General features: G+C 42.5%; 1 protein-coding gene across 3 annotated transcripts in view; it reads left to right on the top strand.

Moving 5' to 3' along the window:
- The window catches only part of LOC133538816 (transmembrane channel-like protein 6), a 116,402-nt gene that overhangs the window by 75,192 nt on the left and 20,729 nt on the right, over nt 1–20,481 (top strand). For all 3 annotated transcript variants that reach the window (XR_009803112.1, XM_061880625.1, XM_061880624.1), the window contains exons 21-23: nt 1,003–1,058; nt 6,129–6,243; nt 17,322–17,422. Coding sequence is in view for 2 of the 3 variants with exons in the window: in XM_061880625.1 (XP_061736609.1) it covers nt 1,003–1,058; nt 6,129–6,243; nt 17,322–17,422 (272 nt within the window). In the remaining variant the exon portion in view is untranslated. The remainder of the gene's footprint in view (nt 1–1,002; nt 1,059–6,128; nt 6,244–17,321; nt 17,423–20,481) is intronic.

The raw sequence follows: 20,481 nt of genomic DNA, 5'->3' as shown, positions 1-20,481 counted from the left end.
GCAGTAGAAAATGGATGGATGGGATGGAATTTTACTATCATCAATGTGGACTGAAGACTCTAAAACTCCTTTGTCCCACACGCCATTATATTAGACTTTACAACTCCTCTCTGTTGCGAGGCGGGGGATCGTTTGCGTCACCGCACCGGGTGCCTCGGGGGGGTGGTTCAAGGAAGGAAATTTAAAATAGTGCAATACTTTTTAACAACATGATTACTACTGCCTAGTTTTTCTTGTTATATTCTTATTTTACTGTTATATTTTTATTCCCATTGTTGCTTTTTATTTTTATTATTGTAATATTTTTCCATTTTTTTTCCATTTATACCCCCTATATTTATTTTTTACTTTTTAAATTGATCTCAACTCTGTACACTGCTGCTGGAATTTTAATTTTCCTGAAGGAACTCTCCTGAAGGACTCAATAAATTACTCTATCTGTCTGAACGAATACTGCTTTTCAGTGTAATGTGCGTTGTGTGATTATGATTATTACTACTCTTTATTATAATTATTTCATGGGCTCAAAATAAGTTTCGCCTTGTCTCTACTCTTTTGATATTCTGAATGGTTTTGTGCATTTTAAACATGATCCTAATCAAGTGTTCTGTATGGTACACGGTAGCAATAAAGGTTATTCAAATAAACACTGACGTCATCACTGTGTGGAACACGGCATCAATAAAGGTTGTTCAAATAAACAAAGTGACGTCATTAAACATGGCCGCCAGCGGTACCACTGTGACCGTGCTAACCCCAAACGGAAGACGACAGACAGTTAAAGTTCTTCCAAACACGCCATTATTGAAGGTAATATTTAAATAAATAGAATGTTTGACGCGTCTTGCACCTTGTTTCTTGGCATCAATGATGTTTCTTAACAAAGCAAACCTGTTTCCTCCCAGTTAGCTTATTTGGCTAACTAGCCAGTGACAGATCACGTGTGTGATGATCTATTTCTTACACATTATTATCACTTTTACTTTCATGTTGCTTCTCTAGGTGCTGGAGGACGTGTGCAAAAAGCATGGATTCGACCCCGACGATCACGGTTTGAAGTAAGTGTTCCTTGTATTAAGGTTTCCATCTTGTATCTTGTAAATAAATAACATTCGTGGTTTTTGCAAGGTACCTAAAGTTGTTTTTGACAGTGATTTACTCGGAATCAGAAATACTTTATTAATACCAGAGGGCAAATACAAATTCTTTGCACAATCCCATTCAAGATCAGACAAACATTACAGGGAGACAGAACAGGATCGCTGACAGGTCTGCCAACCTCTCACTATGTTCTCTGCTCGCTGTACATATCCTACTAAGGAGAGGTGGGTAGTAACGCGCTACATTTACTCCATTACATTTACTTGAGTAACTTTTGGGATAAATTGTACTTCTACGAGTAGTTTTTATGCAACATACTTTTACTTGAGTATATTTATAGAGAAGAAACGCTACTTTTACTTCGTTCCATTTATCTACATTCAGCTCGCTACTCGCTACTTTTTTTTATCGATCTGTTAATGTTTGTTTTGGTTTATGACAGAGCTTCAAAGTAGAATCCACGCATGCCTGCGTTTCACCAATCACATGCAGTCACTGGTGACGTTTGACCAATCAAACAGAGCCAGGTGGTCACATGACCAGACTTAATCCATCTATCCATCCATCTTCTTCCGCTTATCCGAGGTCGGGTCGCGGGGGCAACAGCCCAAGCAGGGAAACCCAGACTTCCCTCTCCCCAGCCACTTCGTCTAGCTCTTCCCGGGGGATTCCGAGGCGTTCCCAGGCCAGCCGAGAGACATAGTCTTCCCAACGTGTCCTGGGTCTTCCCCGTGGCCTCCTACCGGTTGGACGTGCCCTAAACACCTCCCTAGGGAGGCGTTCGGGTGGCATCCTGACCAGATGCCCGAACCACCTCATCTGGCTCCTCTCGATGTGAAGGAGCAGCGGCTTTACTTTGAGTTACTGTAGTTCCTCCCGGATGGCAGAGCTTCTCACCCTATCTCTAAGGGAGAGACCCGCCACACGGCGGAGGAAACTCATTTCGGCCGCTTTTACCCGTGATCTTATCCTTTCGGTCATGACCCAAAGCTCATGACCATAGGTGAGGATGGGAACGTAGATCGACCGGTAAATTGAGAGCTTTGCCTTCCGGCTCAGCTCCTTCTTCCCCACAACGGATCGGTACAACGTCCGCATTACTGAAGACGCCGCACCGATCCGCCTGTCGATCTCACCATCCACTCTTCCCCCACTCGTGTACAAGACTCCTAGGTACTTGAACTCCTCCACTTGGGGCAGGGTCTCCTCCCCAACCCGGAGATGGCATTCCACCCTTTTCCGGGCGAGAACCATGGACTCGTACTTGGAGGTGCTGATTCTCATTCCGGTCGCTTCACACTCGGCTGCGAACTGATCCAGTGAGAGCTGAAGATCCCGGTCAGATGAAGCCATCAGGACCCATCATCTGCAAAAAGCAGAGACCTAATCCTGCGGTCACCAAACCGGAACCCCTCAACGCCTTGACTGCGCCTAGAAATTCTGTCCATGAAAGTTATGAACAGAATCGGTGACAAAGGACAGCCTTGGCGGAGTCCAACCCTCACTGGAAATGTGTTCGACTTACTGCCGGCAATGCGGACCAAGCTCTGGCACTGATCATACAGGGAGCGGACCGCCACAATAAGACAGTCCGATACCCCATACGCTCTGAGCACTCCCCACAGGACTTCCCGAGGGACACGGTCGAATGCCTTCTCCAAGTCCACAAAGCACATGTAGACTGGTTGGGCAAACTCCCATGCACCCTCAAGAACCCTGCGGAGAGTATAGAGCTGGTCCACAGTTCCACGACCAGGACGAAAACCACACTGTTCCTCCTGAATCCGAGGTTCGACTATCCGGCGTAGCTTCCTCTCCAGTACACCTGAATAAACCTTACCGGGGAGGCTGAGGAGTGTGATCCCACGATAGTTGGAACACACCCTCCGGTCCCCCTTCTTAAAGAGAGGAACCACCACCCCGGTCTGCCAATCCAGAGGTACCGCCCCCAATGTCCACGCGATGCTGCAGAGTCTTGTCAACCAAGACAGCCCCAGAGCATCCAGAGCCTTAAGGAACTCTGGGCGGACCTCGTCCACCCCTGGGGCCTTGCCACCGAGGAGCTTTTTAACTACCTCAGCGACCTCAGCCCCAGAAATAGGCGAGTCCACCACAGATTCCCCAGGCACTGCTTCCTCATAGGAAGACGTGTTGGTGGGATTGAGGAGGTCTTCGAAGTATTCCTTCCACCTATCCACAACATCTGCAGTCGAGGTCAGCAGAACACCATCCGCACCATACACGGTGATAGTGCACTGCTTCCCCTTCCTGAGGCGGCGGACGGTGGTCCAGAATCGCTTCGAAGCCGTCCGGAAGTCGTTTTCCATGGCTTCCCCGAACTCCTCCCATGTCCGAGTTTTTGCCTCAGCGACCGCTGAAGCTGCACACCGCTTGGCCTGTCGGTACCTGTCCACTGCCTCCGGAGTCCTATGAGCCAAAAGGACCCGATAGGACTCCTTCTTCAGCTTGACGGCATCCCTCACCGCTGGTGTCCACCAAGGGGTTTTAGGATTGCCGCCCCGACAAGCACCAACTACCTTGCGGCCACAGCTCCGATCAGCCGCCTCGACAATAGAGGTGCGGAACATGGTCCCCTCGGACTCAATGTCCAGCACCTCCCTCGTGACATGTTCAAAGTTCTTCCGGAGGTGGGAATTGAAACTTTCTCTGACAGGAAACTCTGCCAGACGTTCCCAGCAGACCCTCACAATGCGTTTGGGCCTCCCAGGTCTGTCCAGACTTAAACAAGTTGAAAAACGTATTGGGGTGTTACCATTTAGTGGTCAATTGTACGGAATATGTAGTGTATTGTGCAATCTAATAATAAAAGTTTCAATCAATCAATCAAAAGTGTAAAGGAAAAAAGACACTTTTTATTTCAACCGTACTTCCCGTCAAAAGCCTAAAGACTGATCGCACAGTTTCTGTCTTCACAATAAAAGCGCCGCTCCATCGCGTCTGCGTCAACAAAATAAGAGTCTCCGAAAGCCAGCGCAAACAAGCTAGCAAGCTACGGAGTTTTCCGCCAATGTATTTCTTGTAAAGTGTATAAAACGAATATGGAAGCTGGACAGATAAGATGCCAAAAACCAACGACTTTTATGTGGTATTAGACAGAAAAGAGGAACTTTTTTTCTCCTCCATTTGAAAACGTGGACGTCTGATTCCAATCAATGCAAGTCATCAGAATCAGGTAATACACCAACTTATATTCTTGTCTTCATGAAAGATAGGAATCTATATGTTAAACATGCATGTATATTCATTAAAACACTTTCAACATGTGAACAAAAACGGCAAAATAAATAAATATAAATTATATACTGTATATATAAATGTGTATATATATATATATATATATATATATATATATGTGTGTGTGTGTATATGTATATCTGAGGTAGATCACCTCGACTTGGTCATTTACTAAGTAATTGATAAACGTTGAAAAACTTATTGGGGTGTTACCATTTAGTGGTCAATTGTACGGAATATGTACTGTACTGTACAATCTACTAATACAAGTTTTAATCAATCAATCAATCAAATAAATGAATGCCTTCTGAGGCTATGGTGCTGTAAAGTTATTGTGGCTGAATGTGCCATTTTTTTATTTGATTTTAATGTACCATTATTTGATATATATTATTGTTTTAGTTGCTTAAGCGATATTCCCGGCTCTGAATTTGCTCATTGCTATTTTTATGTTTTTGTGCATTATTTGTTGCCGTAATCAGGTTACTCATCAGCTACTCAGTACTGAGTAGATTTTTCACAACATACTTTTTACTTTTACTCAAATAAATATTTGGGTGACTACTCCTTACTTTTATTTGAGTAATAAATCTCTAAAGTAACAGTACTCTTACTTGAGTACAATTTCTGGCTACTCTACCCACCTCTGCTACTAAGTAGGACCTACACTGTTTCAATGTCCATTTCTCTGTTGATGCAATTGTTAATGGCTGAAGTACTGATATCAACCAAAGCTCCTCATCTCACCCCCCGGATTGTAAATAATGTAAATAATTTAATGTATATACTATGATGATTAACCTGTGTGATGACTGTATTATGCTGATAGTATATATTTGTACCATGAATTGATTAACGTGGACCCCGACTTAAACAAGTTGAAAAACTTATTCGGGTGTTTCCATTTAGTGGTCAATTGTACGCAATATGTACTGAACTGTGCAATCTACTAATAAAAGTATCAATCAATCAATCTGGCGCCCCTTACAAAACAGGTGAGATGCAGGTAAACAATGGGGGGAGGGGGGGGGAGAAAAAAAGTTGGTCTAACCCTGGGCTCCTGGAGAGGGGGTCCAGACTGAAACCGAGGGAAAAACAACTCATAGCCATAGCACACATCTCTCTTACATGTGTGTAAGACTACAAAGGACATTGAAGACATTAAAAGAGCAGAGCTGATGCAACCAGCCACTTCTACACACAGCTATGAATAAAAAGTAAAATAAACATATACACTGTGGTGGCCTCTGCCGTGTTCCACGCCATCGTCCGCTGGGGTGGAGGGAGCATGGCCAGAGACAGGAACAGACCCAACAAAGCAACCAAGAGAGCCGACTCCACTCTCGGCCGCCCACTAACTCGGCCAGTGTCCAGTCTGCATGGATGAGCGAGGACTGAGGTTTCCGATACTTTCTCATTCAGCCAAGACACTGTGAAGCTCCGCAGCCCTGTCTCTTCATCCGCATCTCCTTCAGTCTCTCCAAATGGGCTCTGGTGTGGCAGTGACCCAGCATCTGGTCTCCATGGCCAAAAGGCTCCCGGGAGGCAGATCCAGAAGTCCCGAAAGTGCCACCCCTTGTCACACAGTCCCTAAGGGTCCTGAACCAAAAGGCAAAAAAATAATATATATATATATATAATTTATGAATTTTAAATATGTATTTTGTTGGACGTAAATCTGCTCATATTTAGTCAAAGGCCACCATTTTACTGCGCACACGGAAAATTTTTACATTTTAGAACAATTATATACAAATTTTCTGTTTCAACAGGTTTCAGAGGACCGTTCTTGACCTGACTCTGCAGTGGAGGTTTGCTAACTTGCCCAACAATGCCAAGTTGGAAGTAGTATCAAGTCCCAAGAACCAGAACCTCTCTGATAGTCAGGTAAACAAGCCATTGACACACTATTAGGGCTGGGCGATATGGCCTTTTCTTAATATCTCGATATTTGTAGGCCATGGCACGATACACGGTATATCTCCATATTTTGCCTTAGCCTTGAATGAACACGATGCATATAATCACAGCAGTATGGTGATTCTATGTGTCCACATTAAAACATTCTTGTTCATAGTGCATTAATATATGCTCATTTTAAACTTTCATGCAGAGAAGGAAATCCCAACCAAGTCAATTTACCAAAACTGTATTAAACAGTTATTAAGCAGTGGCACACACATTCATGTCATTTCCAAAACAGAAAGTGGAAGACTGTCAGAGACATTTTAAAAAGCTTATAGTGCACCTTTGTGCATGATGTCACTAAGATGACATATCAAAACAATACTAAATTAAAGTGCACTTTTTGTACAGAACGCCATTACAATAGATTAAAACAAATAAAGTGCACTTTAGTGCATGATGTCACACAAGATATTTTAATAAGTGTCAAATAAAAATGAGCTGCATAATCAAAAGGAAATCAAATAGTGTATGTCCACTATGTGGTAGGTTCCTGCAGACGTTATCTCCTTCTGTTGTTGACTATATTTTCACACGGTGTTAAGGTTGCTTCGGCATTTTGTTGGTGTGGCACCGAACGGATATGTTGACATGCAGAGTTTCAAGCACTCTTCATTCTTTAGCAGGTGACTTTTCAAATGACGCTACATTAGCTGCTACTTTTTGTACGCTTTTGCCACATACTTGACATATTACGGTTGTATGTTCGACATATTTCCGCTTGAAGCCAAACCACCACCACCACACAATGGACCCCATGCTTTTTTTCTTGGGAATTAATTCTTCCTTCATTTGTTTCCAGATTCGCACCTTCTTTCACTTGTATTACCACTCGCACCGCTCCGTTAGCACCGCAGCTATCGTTACCCATGCTGCACCTCTCTGCCCCGTGAGGGCGTATACGTATGTGACGTATGTAAGAAGGTGCCCTTTTTTTACGTCTCTGTGAGAAGGAGAGAGAAGAAAGAGTGGGAAGAGCCTGCAGTGTAATGCCCGCAGCTAAAGGCAACTGTGTGAGAACGTATACTCGAATATCACAATATATTGATTTTCTATAGCGTACAGAGACATTCCCGAAATATATCAAGTATATCGATATATCGTTCAGCTCGACACACTATACAGATTTTATGATTTTATTGTTGCTTTTTGCAGTAAATTTAATGCTGAGACCAGTAGTCTAAACTGTTTTAGTCATAGTTTTATTATATTTCTGTCTTTTAACTTGCCAAACTAAAAGTCATTGCAATAGTACAATGACAAGGTATGTCTTGAATTGAATACACTCTTTGGACAAATCCAGTGCATCCAGAAAGTGTTCACAGTGCCACACTTTTTGCACATTTTGTTATGTTAAAGGATAATTCCAAAACTAAATAGTTATTTTTGTCCTCAAAATTCTGCACATTATATATACCCCATGACAGTGTAAAAGTTGTACGCTAAATTTACACAAGCAAATTAATTTAAAAAATCAGATATCGTATTTGTTGGTCTATTAAAGTATTTTTTCATACAAAAGGTACACAGGATTATAAGGTGCATTAAAGGGGTCATATTATGATTTTTTTCAAAATGTAAAACACTTCCTTGTGGTCTACATAACATGTGATGGTGGTTCTTTGGTCAAAATGTTGCATAGATTAAATTTTACAGATCATCTTCAGGTCGCTTTCTGACAGTCGCTTCAGGATACGCCGTTTTGTGGGCGGTCTTATTTACGTGGCTCACCTTCGACAGGGTCTTCTCCCCGTCATCTTGGTTGTAGCGGTGTAGCGTGCAAGGACAGGGGTGGAAGAAGTGTCAAAAGATGGAGCTAACTGTTGTAATGACATTCAGACTTTATTTTAATCAATAACAGAGCAGCATCTCCTCATCCAAGGCTCACTAGTGCAACAACGCCGGAAATGTGTTCAGTGAAAAACCAACCCACCGGAACCCTCTAATAACGAAAGTTTTTTGGGTGAATTATAAAAACTCACTACACTGGTAGTTTTTAGCACTTCCATAGCAAGATATAAGTAATACCTTTACACTACTTTTATATTAGAAATGGCAAGGGCGGAGGGTGAATGTCCCATAACAAGAAGATAGAGAAAAACAAGAAGCTTATCGACTACGGAATCGGCAAGGACTAGAGTGGCGGAAGTGCGCACATTTTTAGGACTTAAGCAGAACTCAAATACACATCAGCAGGTACCAGAAGGTCAAAAAAGTTGGTTTTGCATAATATTGTGAAACAAAACGCCAGATAATGTCTACTAATGGGTGCCATTTTGCGGTCCTTACACACACACCATAGTAATACTTGTATCTCTTGACTACGGTAGCGGTAATGGGCCAACAATCCATCAAGTGGTGCGGCTTCATAATCTCTTTTGACAGATTTTTGTGTGCCTTGTGTAATGTTCTTTATTTTCAATTAGGGCTGGGCGATATATCGATGTACTCTATATCGCGGGTTTGTGTCTGTGCGATATAGAAAATGACTATATCATGATATTTGAGTATATTACTCACGCAGTTGCTTTTAGTCGCAGGCATTACACTGCAGGCTCTTCCCACTCTTTCTTGTCTCTTACAGAGACGTAAAACAAACTCACTTTCTTACATACGTCACATACGTATGGTAACATTAGCTGTGGTGCTAACTGAGCAGTGCAAGTGGTAATACGAGAGAAAGAAGGTGCAAATCTGGTAACAAATGAAGGAAGATTTAATTCCCAAGAAAAACAGCACGGGGTCCATCGCGTGGCGGTAGTTTGGCTTCAAGCAGGAAGATGTCGAACATACATCCGTAATGTGTCACGTATGTGGCAAAAGCGTACAAAAAGTAGTACTAATGCAGCATCATTTGAAAAGTCACCTGCTAGAAAATGAAGAGTGCTTGAAACTCGGCATGTCAACATCTCCGTTTGGTGCCACACCAACAAAATGCCAAAGCAACCATTTCCACATCAACACCGTATGGAAAAAATAGTTAACAACAGAAGGAAATAACGTCCCCAGGAACCCACCACATGGTGAAGGACATACACTATTTGATTTCCTATTATGCAGCTCATTTTTATTTGACAGTTATTGGGGTTTCTTAATAAGACTAGTTGTTAAAGATCCCTAAATATTCAGCACAACAATTAAATGGGGTTGGAGGTGTACTCTTGGGTGGGGTGGAGTTTGGCAATAATCATGTGGTTCCACCAGTACAACACATCTTCAGTTGTGTTCCCTGACGTAATTGGGTCTTGCAACCTACCAAGATGTGTATGAGGGTTGCTGGGGCTGTACACTGGAGACAGGCTGGGTCCTCTCCGTACCAGAGATGTAGGTTGGTTGGAGAGGGCAGGACATCATATGTGGCTCTAATGATGAAACTTAGTCTACTAGACTCCATGCTCCACATTTCGTTCCACGCCCTCCCACCTCATCCAGCGGCCCTGCTGGGCTTGGGAGACTGCCTTGGCACACCTGGCTACTTCCTCCACCACCATGTGCCGCCGTTCGGTTGCAGTTGCCTCTTGCCACGTGGGTGTTGTTGCTTCCAAACCAAGGCCCCCTCTGCCATATTGGACATGCCCCACTATATCCCGGTGTCTGAGGGCAGTCTTTGCCACTGCGACTGCTGCAGATGGATTCCATTTCCTCCCTGCCGCTAGGGTTGGTGCAGCACCTCTGACGAATGGGTCCTGGGATTCTGTGAGAGTCATTTCCAGCCTTGATTTGGCACACTTGTACTCCTCCACCACGCTTGAGATCGGTAGAGAGAGGGCTCCATTGCCATACAGGCCTGCGCTGCTAAGACATCTCGGCAGTCCAAGCCATTTCCTCACTTGTGCATTCACCAGCTTCTCCAGCCGATTGGCATGGGATAGAGCGATCTCATAGATGGAAATTGGCCACATGAGACGGGGCAGCAGCCCAAACTGAAAGTACCACAGCTTCAGCTTCCCAGAGAGAGCGGTGTTATTGATCTGATTGAGGCCACTAGTTGTATCCTGCCTGAGTTGGTCCACCTGCTTCGAGTCTTTAAGTTCTGCGCTATACCAGCTGCCAAGGCTTTTGATAGGCTTTTCTAGAACTGTTGGTATTGGCTCGTTGTTGATATGGTTGATTGATTGATTGATACTTTTATTAGTAGATTGCACAGTACAGTACATATTCCGTACAATTGACCACTAAATGGTAACACCCGAATAAGTTTTTCAACTTGTTTAAGTCGGGGTCCACGTTAATCAATTCATGGAACCTCTTATTGGTGAGCTCGCCCTTGATAATGGAGATTCTGCGGGATCTGCCTGGTTTAACCTCCATTTGTGCCCATTTGATGTTTCCCTGGAGTTTATCCAGCAGGCATTTGGTGCATGCATTTGTTGTTGTTATTTTCGTCATGTCATCCATGTACGCCCTTATTGGAGGAAGACGCAGCCCGCTCTTCAACCGCTCACCTCCAACCACCCATCGGGATGCTCGAGTAATGAGCTCCATTGCCATGGTAAACGCCAGTGGAGAGATGGTGCAACCCGCCATTATGCCTATCTCGAGGTGCTGCCAGGCAGTTGTACTAGCCTGTGCTGTGACGCAGAACTGGAGGTCCTGGAAGTAGGCTTTGACCATCCTTATGATGCCCTCAGGGATCTGGATGAAGTTGGACGCTGTCCATTGAATCTCATGAGGCACTGAGCCGAAGGCATTGGCAAGATCTAAGAAAACCACATGCAGGTCTTTCTTGTCCTTTTTGGCCGTCTGTATCTGGTGCCAAATGACATTTGTGTGTTCCAGGCATCCTGAAAAACCGCCGATCCCAGCTTTCTGCACTGAGGTGTCAACATACTTGTTGTTCAGCAAGAATACTGAGAGCCTATGGGGGACGGCGTGGCGCAGTGGGAGAGTTGCCGTGCGCAACACGAGGGTCCCTGGTTCAAATCCCACCTAGTACGTCACGTCCGTTGTGTCCTGAGCAAGACACTTCACCCTTGCTCCTGATGGGTGCTGGTTGGCGCCTTGCATGGCAGCTCCCTCCATCAGTGTGTGAATGTGTGTGTGAATGGGTAAATGTGGAATTAGTGTCAAAGCGCTTTGAGTACCTTGAAGGTAGAAAAGCGCTATACAAGTACAACCCATTTATTTATTATTTAACACTGAAGAATATTTTTCCTTCCACATTCAGAAGACTGATCTGGCGGAACTGGTCGATGGTTGAGGAATTCTTCTCTTTGGGAATCAGGATCCCCCCTGCCCTTCGCCATGCTTTTGGTATAATTCATTTTTCCCACGCCACTTTCATTAACTTCCAGAGGTACTTCAAGACGCCTGGAGAGTTCTTATAGAGCCCTTATGGGACGCCATTGGGTCCAGGGGCTGAGGCGGTTCTTGCCCGCTTTTCAGTGCTCTCAACTTCTCTCCATGTGGGGGGCCTCGTTTCAAACTGGCCCTCAGGTGGTTCGATTGGTGGCATTGTCATCTGGAATGCTGGCTGCAACATGCGTCTGGCTGACGGAGTAGGTCTTCCTCAGGTGCTCCTCTAGTTTCCTTATGGGTACATTGAGGATTCCACTTTTCTCCTTGACAAAGAGGTCTTTGACAAACTTGTAAGGATCTCTGTAGAAGGCAGTCTTCGTTCGGTCTTTCTTTTTATGTTGCTTTCTCAGGCATTCTGCTCTTCGCAGTGTTGCAAGTCGCTGCTTGATATCGCCCTGTAGTGCTTCAAGTCCTTTCCTTTCCACTTCGGTGGCCTTTTTCCACTGCTATCGCAGGCCCCTTCTTTCTTTCACAAGTCTTTCAATCTCTTCTTGTCTCCTGGACTTGAGAGCGGCTGACTGTTCCGTCTGTGTCGTAAGGTTCTTACTTTTCACCCCAAATCTCTCCGCTCCATAGCTGTAAATAACCTCTCCAATTTTGTCCAGCTTATTTTACACACACCCTTTCAGACCTTCTAAAAGATGGACAAGGTCTGTGTCGGTGGTTTCCCACTCCTTTTTCTGGCAGGATTTAGGCCACAAGATTTGAGGCTTCCGTCCATTCATCTTCCTCTCTACTGCTGACTGTAGCTCAGTGGGCTCTGGACTCACATCCGTTGGTGGATCTGTTCCTGATTGAGTTTCATCTGGGGTTGTCATACCCTGTGGACTGTGGTGACTATCCTGCCGCTGGCCTTCACTTGACTGATGTGCCCTACCTCTGAGGAAGTAGTGGTCAATGTGAGGCCCCTCGCTAAGCTCTCTCAGCCACTTTTTTCTGCCCTGGTGGATATTGAGACCCTTCTCTGATGTAAACCTTTTCCAGACACAGATGCAGCTTTGTAGCTCGTGTCCTGCCAGTGGTGTTACTCCATCAACTATCGTGCTGATCATTTGACTCTTGTCGTTTCCGTTCCAGGGTCTGTTACCGTGTGGTCTACCGGTGAGTCATCTTCCGCCCCTGCTCTCGCAGACTCTAGGGATATTTTTCCTTTTGAATTTTCCGTAGCAATTGTTGGGTGGATCCAGGTCACTGTGTAGTGAAAGGGTCCTGCTAGCAAGGGTAGCTAACCCGTGCCAGCCCTGTTGGGGTCTATTCCCACCTGTCAGCATTCTCTTCAGGCTGTCACCAGGTCTTTCCCAGGTTGTCAGCTGCCCTTTCGCAGCGGTCACTGGTTTTGACACCAGATATCAGGATTCCTAATAGGACTAGTTGTTAAAGATCCCTAAATATTCAGCACAACAATTAAATGGGGTTGGAGGTGTCCTCTTGGGTGGGGTGGAGTACCGCAGGAACCTACCACATAGTGAAGGACATACATTATTTGATTTCCTATTATGCAGCTAATTTTTTATTTGACAGATATTGAAATATCTTGTGTGACATCATGCACAAAAGTGCACTTTTTGTTTTAAAATTATTGTAGTGGCGTTCTGTACAAAAAGTGCACTTTAATTTAGTGTTGTTTTAATGTGTCATATTAGTGACATCATCCACAAAAGTGCACTAATAGCTTGCTTTAAAATGTCTCTGACAATCTTGCACTTTCTGTTTTGGAAATGACATGTTTATGCCACTGCTTGATAACTTTTAGTTGTGATTTCCCTCTCTGCATGAAAGTTTAAAAGTAGCATTTGTTAATGCACTACGAAGAAGAATGTTTTAATGTAGACTCATAGAATCATCACAGTGCTGTGATTATATGCATCAAGTGTTCATTCAAGGCTAAGGCAAAATATCGAGATATATATCGTGTAATGTGACATGGCCTAAAAATATCGAGATATTAATAAAAGGCCGTATCGCCCAACCCTATTTTCAATGGAAAATTTAAAGTTTTAGTGTTTACTGGCATCTTATTGCAGTCTACATGCATCTCCTATCTGTGATTACCATCTACTGATCACACTTTTTTTTCACCATGTACCAAATAAAATAGCTTTGAGGTTGGTAAGCACAACCATAATTATTCCCTACGTTAGGCGCACCAGGTTACAAAGCGCACTGTCGATTTTTGAGAAAATAAAAGGATTTTTAAGTGCGCTTTTTAGTCTGAAAAATACGGTATAGATGTATAGAGACATCCTGGATGAAAAACAACGCTTTCCATCCAATCTGATAGTGTTGCAAAGAGAAATGGTTAAATAGCAATGGGTGAATTTTGAGGGAAATATTTAATTTATTACATTTTGGAGTAAGATTGTAACTTAACAAAATGTGGAAAAAGTGAAGTATTGTGAATTGCTTGGATTTTACCGACGTCCCATCCATTAAAATGCAGGTGCTGGTGAATCTAGCTAGCTCTGTTCTCAATGGGTACTATGTCACTTTAGCTTTTCTTGAAGAAAACAATGCCCTATGCTTGCATTGTTTTCGGCTGTAAGAATTGTTCAAAATGCAAACAAGAGTAACGATTCTTCAGAGTTCCTCGAGAGGTAATCAAAAAGGGCGGAAGAGTGTAAAATTGTACAAAAAACGGTAACGAATAATGCATGCAGCTCACACTTCCGGTCAAGGGCGCAATCGAAGAAAGCATGAGTTTGCAGTGATGACTTTGTAAAAGGTTTTTTTGATATTCTTTTAAGGTTTCTCATTTTCAATGTAACTATTATCTGAATATTATTTGTATTACACAAAGTTTGCTACGAGTGTTTCAAAAAGCACCAATTTGGCGAGTCTAAAAGAAAGCAAAACTTAAAAGTGAAACCTTTTTTACCAAAGGCAGTAATCATAAATTAATCTTTCAGCACATACACAATGTTGACATCTACAGTTATATTTCAATCCATCAGTGTTTGTGTATAGCCCTAAATCACAAGTGTCTCAAAGGGCTGCACGAGCCACAACGACATCCTTGGTTCAGATCCCACATAAGGGCAAGGAAAAACTCACAACCCAGTGTGACGTCAATGGGGATGACTATGAGAAACCTTGGACAGGACCGCATATGTGAGTGACACCCCGCTCCTCCTAGGGGAGACCAGATGCAATGGACGTCGAGTGGGTCTAGCATAATATTGTGAAAGTCCAGTCCATAGTGGATCTAACATAATAGTTAGAGTCCAGTCCATAGTGGGGTCAGCAGGAGACCATCCCGAGCGGACACAGGTCAGCAGCGCAGAGATGTTCCCAACCGATGCACAGGCGAGCGGTCCATCCTGGGTCCCAACTCTGGACAGCCAGCACTTCATCCATGGCCACCGGACCTGTGCCCCCCCTTCCACAAGGGAGAGGGGGGCAGAGCAGAAAAGAAAAGAAACGGCAGATCAACTGGTCTAAAAAGGGGGTTTATTTAAAGGCTAGAGTATACAAATGAATTTTAAGATGGGACTAAAATGCTTCTACTGAGGTAGCATCTCTTAACTGTTAGCGTGAGGGCATTCCATAGTACTGGAGCCCGAATAGAAAACGCTCTATAGCCCGCAGACTTTTTTTGGGCTCTGGGAATCACAAATAAGCCGGAGTTCTTCGAACGCAGATTTCTTGTTTACAATACAATCGGCAAGATAGGATGGCGCTAGACTGTGTAATATTTTATACGTAAGTAGTAAAACCTTAAAAGTCACATCTTGAATGCACAGGAAGCCAGTGCAGGTGAGCCAGTATAGGTATATATATATAGGTATATTATGTATATAGTTATATAAAAGGTATATACAGTATCGGCGTAATATGATCAAGCTTTCTTGTTCTTGTCAAAAGTCTAGCAGCCGCATTTTGTACCAACTATAATCTTTTAATGCTAGACATAGGGAGACCTGAAAATAACACGTTACAGTAATCGAGATGAGACGTAACGAACGCGCGAATAATGATCTCAGCATCGCTGGTGGACAAAATGAAACATATTTTAGCGACATTATGGAAATGAAAAAAGGCCGTTTTAGTAACACTCTTAATTTGTGACTCAAACGAGAGAGTTGGGTCGATAATAATACCCAGATATTTGGATTGAGAGAGGGGAAAACACTCTAGTCATAAACGGCGCATGCAACATTGCAGTAGAGGCAAAGTTAAATCATTAACCTTACTAGAGTAAAAACGATGCATACTTAATTAGATGGGTCACTTTCCAGCCACACACAAAGTTGTAGACCTCCATGCTTTTCCAAGTTTCCATCTGTTTTGCCGTGTAGAATGGCGTCTGGTGCACAACAGCTTGAAATATCTGAGAAGGCGACCAACGTATAATTCTTAATATCACTCTACAATTCTTAGGGATGAATTCTATTGCATAGTTTGCATTTTTACCCGTAAAGATTTCAGCCTCTTTTGTACTCCGATCGTTAGCACGCTGCTTCCCATACAAAAGTTATATTGACCACGACTGGCTTTCACTTCCGGGAAGAAGTGTTGTGTCGGAATACAAGCAATACTTTCAAGCCATGTACAAAACCAAAAACCAGTGAATTTGGCACTTTGTGTAAATCGTAAATAAAAACAGAATACAATAATTTGCAAATCCTTTTCAACTTATATTCAATTGAATAGACTGCAAAGACAAAATATTTAATGTTCAAACGGAGAAACTTCTTTTCTTTTTTTTTTTTTTTGCAAATAATCATTAACTTAGAATTTAATGGCAGCAACACATTGCAAAAAGTTGGCACTGTATGTACCTTTCAGCATTAATGGTGCCTTCACAGATGTGTAAGTTACCCATGCCTTGGGCACTAATACACCCCCATACCATCACAGATGCTTGCTTTTGAACTTTGTGCCTCTTTGACGATGTCCACAGTTTCCAAAAACAATTTGAAATGTGGACTCGTCAGACCACAGAACTCTTTTCCACTTTGCATCAGTCCATCTTCGATGAGCTCGGGCCCAGCGAAGCCGGCGGCGTTTCTGGGTGTTGTTGATAAATGGCTTTCCCTTTGAAACGTAGAGTTTTAACTTGCAGATGTAGCGACAAACGGTAGTTACTGAAAGTGGTTTTCTGAAGTGTTTCTGAGCTCACGTGGTGATATCCTCTAGACACTGATGTTGCTTTTTCATGCAGTACCGCCTGAGGAATCGAAGGTCACGGGCATTAAATGTTGGTTGTCGGCCTTTCTCCAGATTTTCTGAACTTTTTTGTTATATTACAGTCTGTAGATGGCAAAATCCCTAAATTCCTTGCAATAGCTGTTGAGAAATGTTGTTCTTAAACAATTTGCTCACGCATTTGTTCACAAAGTGGTTACCTTCGCTCCATCCTTGTTTTTGAATGACTGAGCATTTCATGGAAGCTGCTTTTATACCTGATCATGGCATCCACCTGTTCCCAATTAGCCTGTTCACCTGTGGGATGTTCCATGTTGCAGGAATCAAATTGCAAATGAGCTAATATTTGCAAAAAATAAAGTTTTCCAGTTTAAAAGTTAAGTATCTTATCTTTGCAGTGTATTCAATTGAATATAAGTTGAAAATGATTTGCAAATCATTATATTTTGTTTTTATTTATGATTGACACAACGTGCCAACTTCACTGGTCTTGAGTTTTGTAATAAGTCATGATATTAAGGGAACAACTCAACAATCATGTGATGTTCATTTGACAGGTTCGGATTGCGCTGCAGATGGAGGATGGCTCTCGTCTCCAGGGCTCTTTTTCTTCTGGACAGAGTCTTTGGGAACTGCTGACACATTTTCCTCAGATCCGGTGTGTTTGCATGGTAACATCATCAACATTTGCTGTGCACTTATATGCTGCTCACAAAAAATTCTGGAAACATCCTTACATGACCTAACCTAACTTGAGTTCAATTTTAAATAACCTCCAACCTGTCTGTGGTACTTGTTCTCCTTTTATCTCGCGGCTTGCACCTGCAGTATCAATTTGTCCTGGTAGCCTACATTTTTAATGCATCCAAAGGATGCAAATATCATTCTATGATGTATTTTTGTAAAATGTTCAAATCAGTCATCCATTTCCGAGCACATGCATCCTTTGCATTCCTAGTATGAGGTTCATTTATTATTCCATGAAACATTATACCACATTTTTAAATTGTATTTATATTTGGAAAAAAAAATCTGCCAGTTTGTGATATTTTCAGAGGATATGCATTTTTTTAGCATGTTTTAAAGAGATAATATTTAAAAAATGACATTGTTTTATTATATCGATAAACACATTTTTATTTGGAGGGCTTTGTCGGCGGAATAGAGGCACTCACATTGACTCCATTGTTAGAATTAGGATCATTGGGATTTTGCTCACGTTTAATTACGACTTAAAATGCAAAAAAAGCAAAACGTGTTCTTGTCTTACATAAAGATTGGAAACGACAATTTAAAAAAAAAGTTTTGATCTCCTTTAATATTTCTTTTACATTCTGTAAATGTGCTGATGGCGTGCCGGAAGCAAGAGAAAATTAATACATGTCTGGAAAATGAAATTTCAATAAAAGTGGCAGGCTGGCTAACTTTTCAAAACTTGGTTAAAGCTTCTGGATGGTAAACCCAGAGAGGCGTTCCGGAGCGTGTGCAAAAAGACTCCAGACTTTGCTCAATGGGCTTCATTGCGGTAAAATCACACCATACTTGCCACTGAGTTTATCTGTTCGGCCACCGTGTTCAATGGAGAAGTCTGATCTACAAAATTTGCAGGCAGCATTCCCCTTCAAGCTGTCCTGGATGAACTGAAACATTTTTTTTACAATCATTATGGAACTTGCAAGCTCGTCGCCATGTCTCTTCTTCATTCTTCGTTTAATCACAAGTCAGGCATTTAAAGTAGGCAGCAGTTAACGATGTTAAATTACTTTAAAGTGTGACCGACAAAGCACTTTCTGCCATCACAACCACAAGAGTCAGCTGCTAAAACTGCAGAAAAATAAATAAATAAAATACATTCTTAAATTAAACAATTCAGTATTTGTTAACGTTAACTTTTCAACTATTTAATATCAAATGCATACAATTTTGTCTGTAGTAGGACATGGCATTAAATTTTTTTTAAGTGGCATTAAAAACAACATAAAAAAGCATTAAATTAGATTTGCTGATAGCAGTAGTAACTGTGAATCAACACTTACATTTTTTTATACTTGAGGTAAATAATAATAATAACACGTGAATGATTCAATACTTATAAATATGTTATTATTTAGACATGCAAACTCCTCTACCACAGTAAGGTGGCAGCTCAGAGAATAGTCCCAATGATCCTCCGAGCTATGTTGTTCAAGGGCTTATGCCCCCTGGTAGGGTCTCCCAAGACAAACAGGTCCGAGGTAAGTGACCAGACATAGAGAAGCTCGTAGACCTTTATGAAAAAGAAAAAACGTGGCATGTCCGACCGGTAGGAGGCCACGGAGAAGAGACAGAACACGTTGGGGAGACTGTGTCCTCCTGCTGGCCTGGGAATGCCTCGGGATCTCCGGAAGGAGCTGGACAAAGTGGCTGGGGAGAGGGTAGTGTGGGCTTCTCTGCTTAAGCTGCTCACCAACCAACCTCCCAAGAAGATGCGTGTTATTATATATATTAAACCCAAAACCCATTGAAGTTGGCACATTGTGTAAATCGTAAATAAAAACAGAATACAATGATTTGCAAATCCTTTTCAACCTATATTAATTTGAATGGACTGCAAAGACAAGATACTTAAAGTTTGAACTGAGAAACTGAGTTATTTTTTGCAAATGTTAGCTCACTTGGAATTTGATGCCTGCAACATGTTTAAAAAAAGCTGTCACGATTGGCAAAAAGGACTGAGAAAGTTGAGGAATGCTCATCAAACACTTATTTGGAACATCACACAGGATTGGGTATAAAAGCAGCTTCCGTGAAATGCTCAGTCATTCACAAACAAAGATGGGGTGGAGGGGTCACCATTTTTGGGAACAAATGCGTGAGCAAATTGTCGAACAGCTTAAAAACAACATTTCTCAATGAGCTGTTGCAAAGAATTTAGGGTTTTCACCATCTGCGGCCTGTAATATCATCAAAATGTTCAGAGAATCTGGAGAATCTGACTGCACGTAAGCAGCAAGCCCGTGAATTTCGATCCCTCGGGCAGTACTGCATCAAAAAGCGACATCAGTGTGTAAAGGATATCACCACTTTGGCTCAGGAACACTTCAGAAAACCACTGTCAGTAACAACAGTTGATCGCTAAATCTGTAAGTGCAAGTTAAAAGGATGCAAAGCGAAAGCCATTTATCAACAATGCCAAGCCTGAGTTTTTTTAAGATCGACTGTTGCAAAATATTCTGTTGTCTGACAAGTCCACATTTCAACTTGTTTTTTGAAACTGTGGACGTTGTGTCCTCCGGACCAAAGAGGAAAAGAACTATCCGGACTTTTCTAGGCACAAAGTTCAAAAGCCAGCATCTGTGATGGTATGGGGGTGTATTGGTGCCCAAGGCATGGGTAACTTACACATCTGTGAAGGCCCCAGTAATGTGAAATGCTGAAAGGTACATGCAGGTTTTGGAGCAACATATGCTGCCATCCAAGCAACGTCTTTTTAAAGGACACATCTGTTTATATCAGCAAGACAACACCAAGCCACATTCTGCATGTGTTACAACAGCGTGGCTTTATAGTAAAAGAGTGGGGGTACTAGACTGTCCTGCCTGTAGTCCAGACCTGTCTCCCATTGAAAATGTTTGGTGTTATATGAACCCTAAAATACCACAACGGAGACCCCCGACTGTTGAACAACTTAAGCTGTATATCAAGCAAAAATGGGAAAGAATTCCACCTGAAAAGCTT

The sequence above is a fragment of the Nerophis ophidion genome, linkage group LG20, assembly GCF_033978795.1.
Source record: "Nerophis ophidion isolate RoL-2023_Sa linkage group LG20, RoL_Noph_v1.0, whole genome shotgun sequence".
NCBI classification, from domain to species: Eukaryota; Metazoa; Chordata; class Actinopteri; order Syngnathiformes; family Syngnathidae; genus Nerophis; species Nerophis ophidion.
This window is presented reverse-complemented; position numbering and strand designations above follow the sequence as displayed.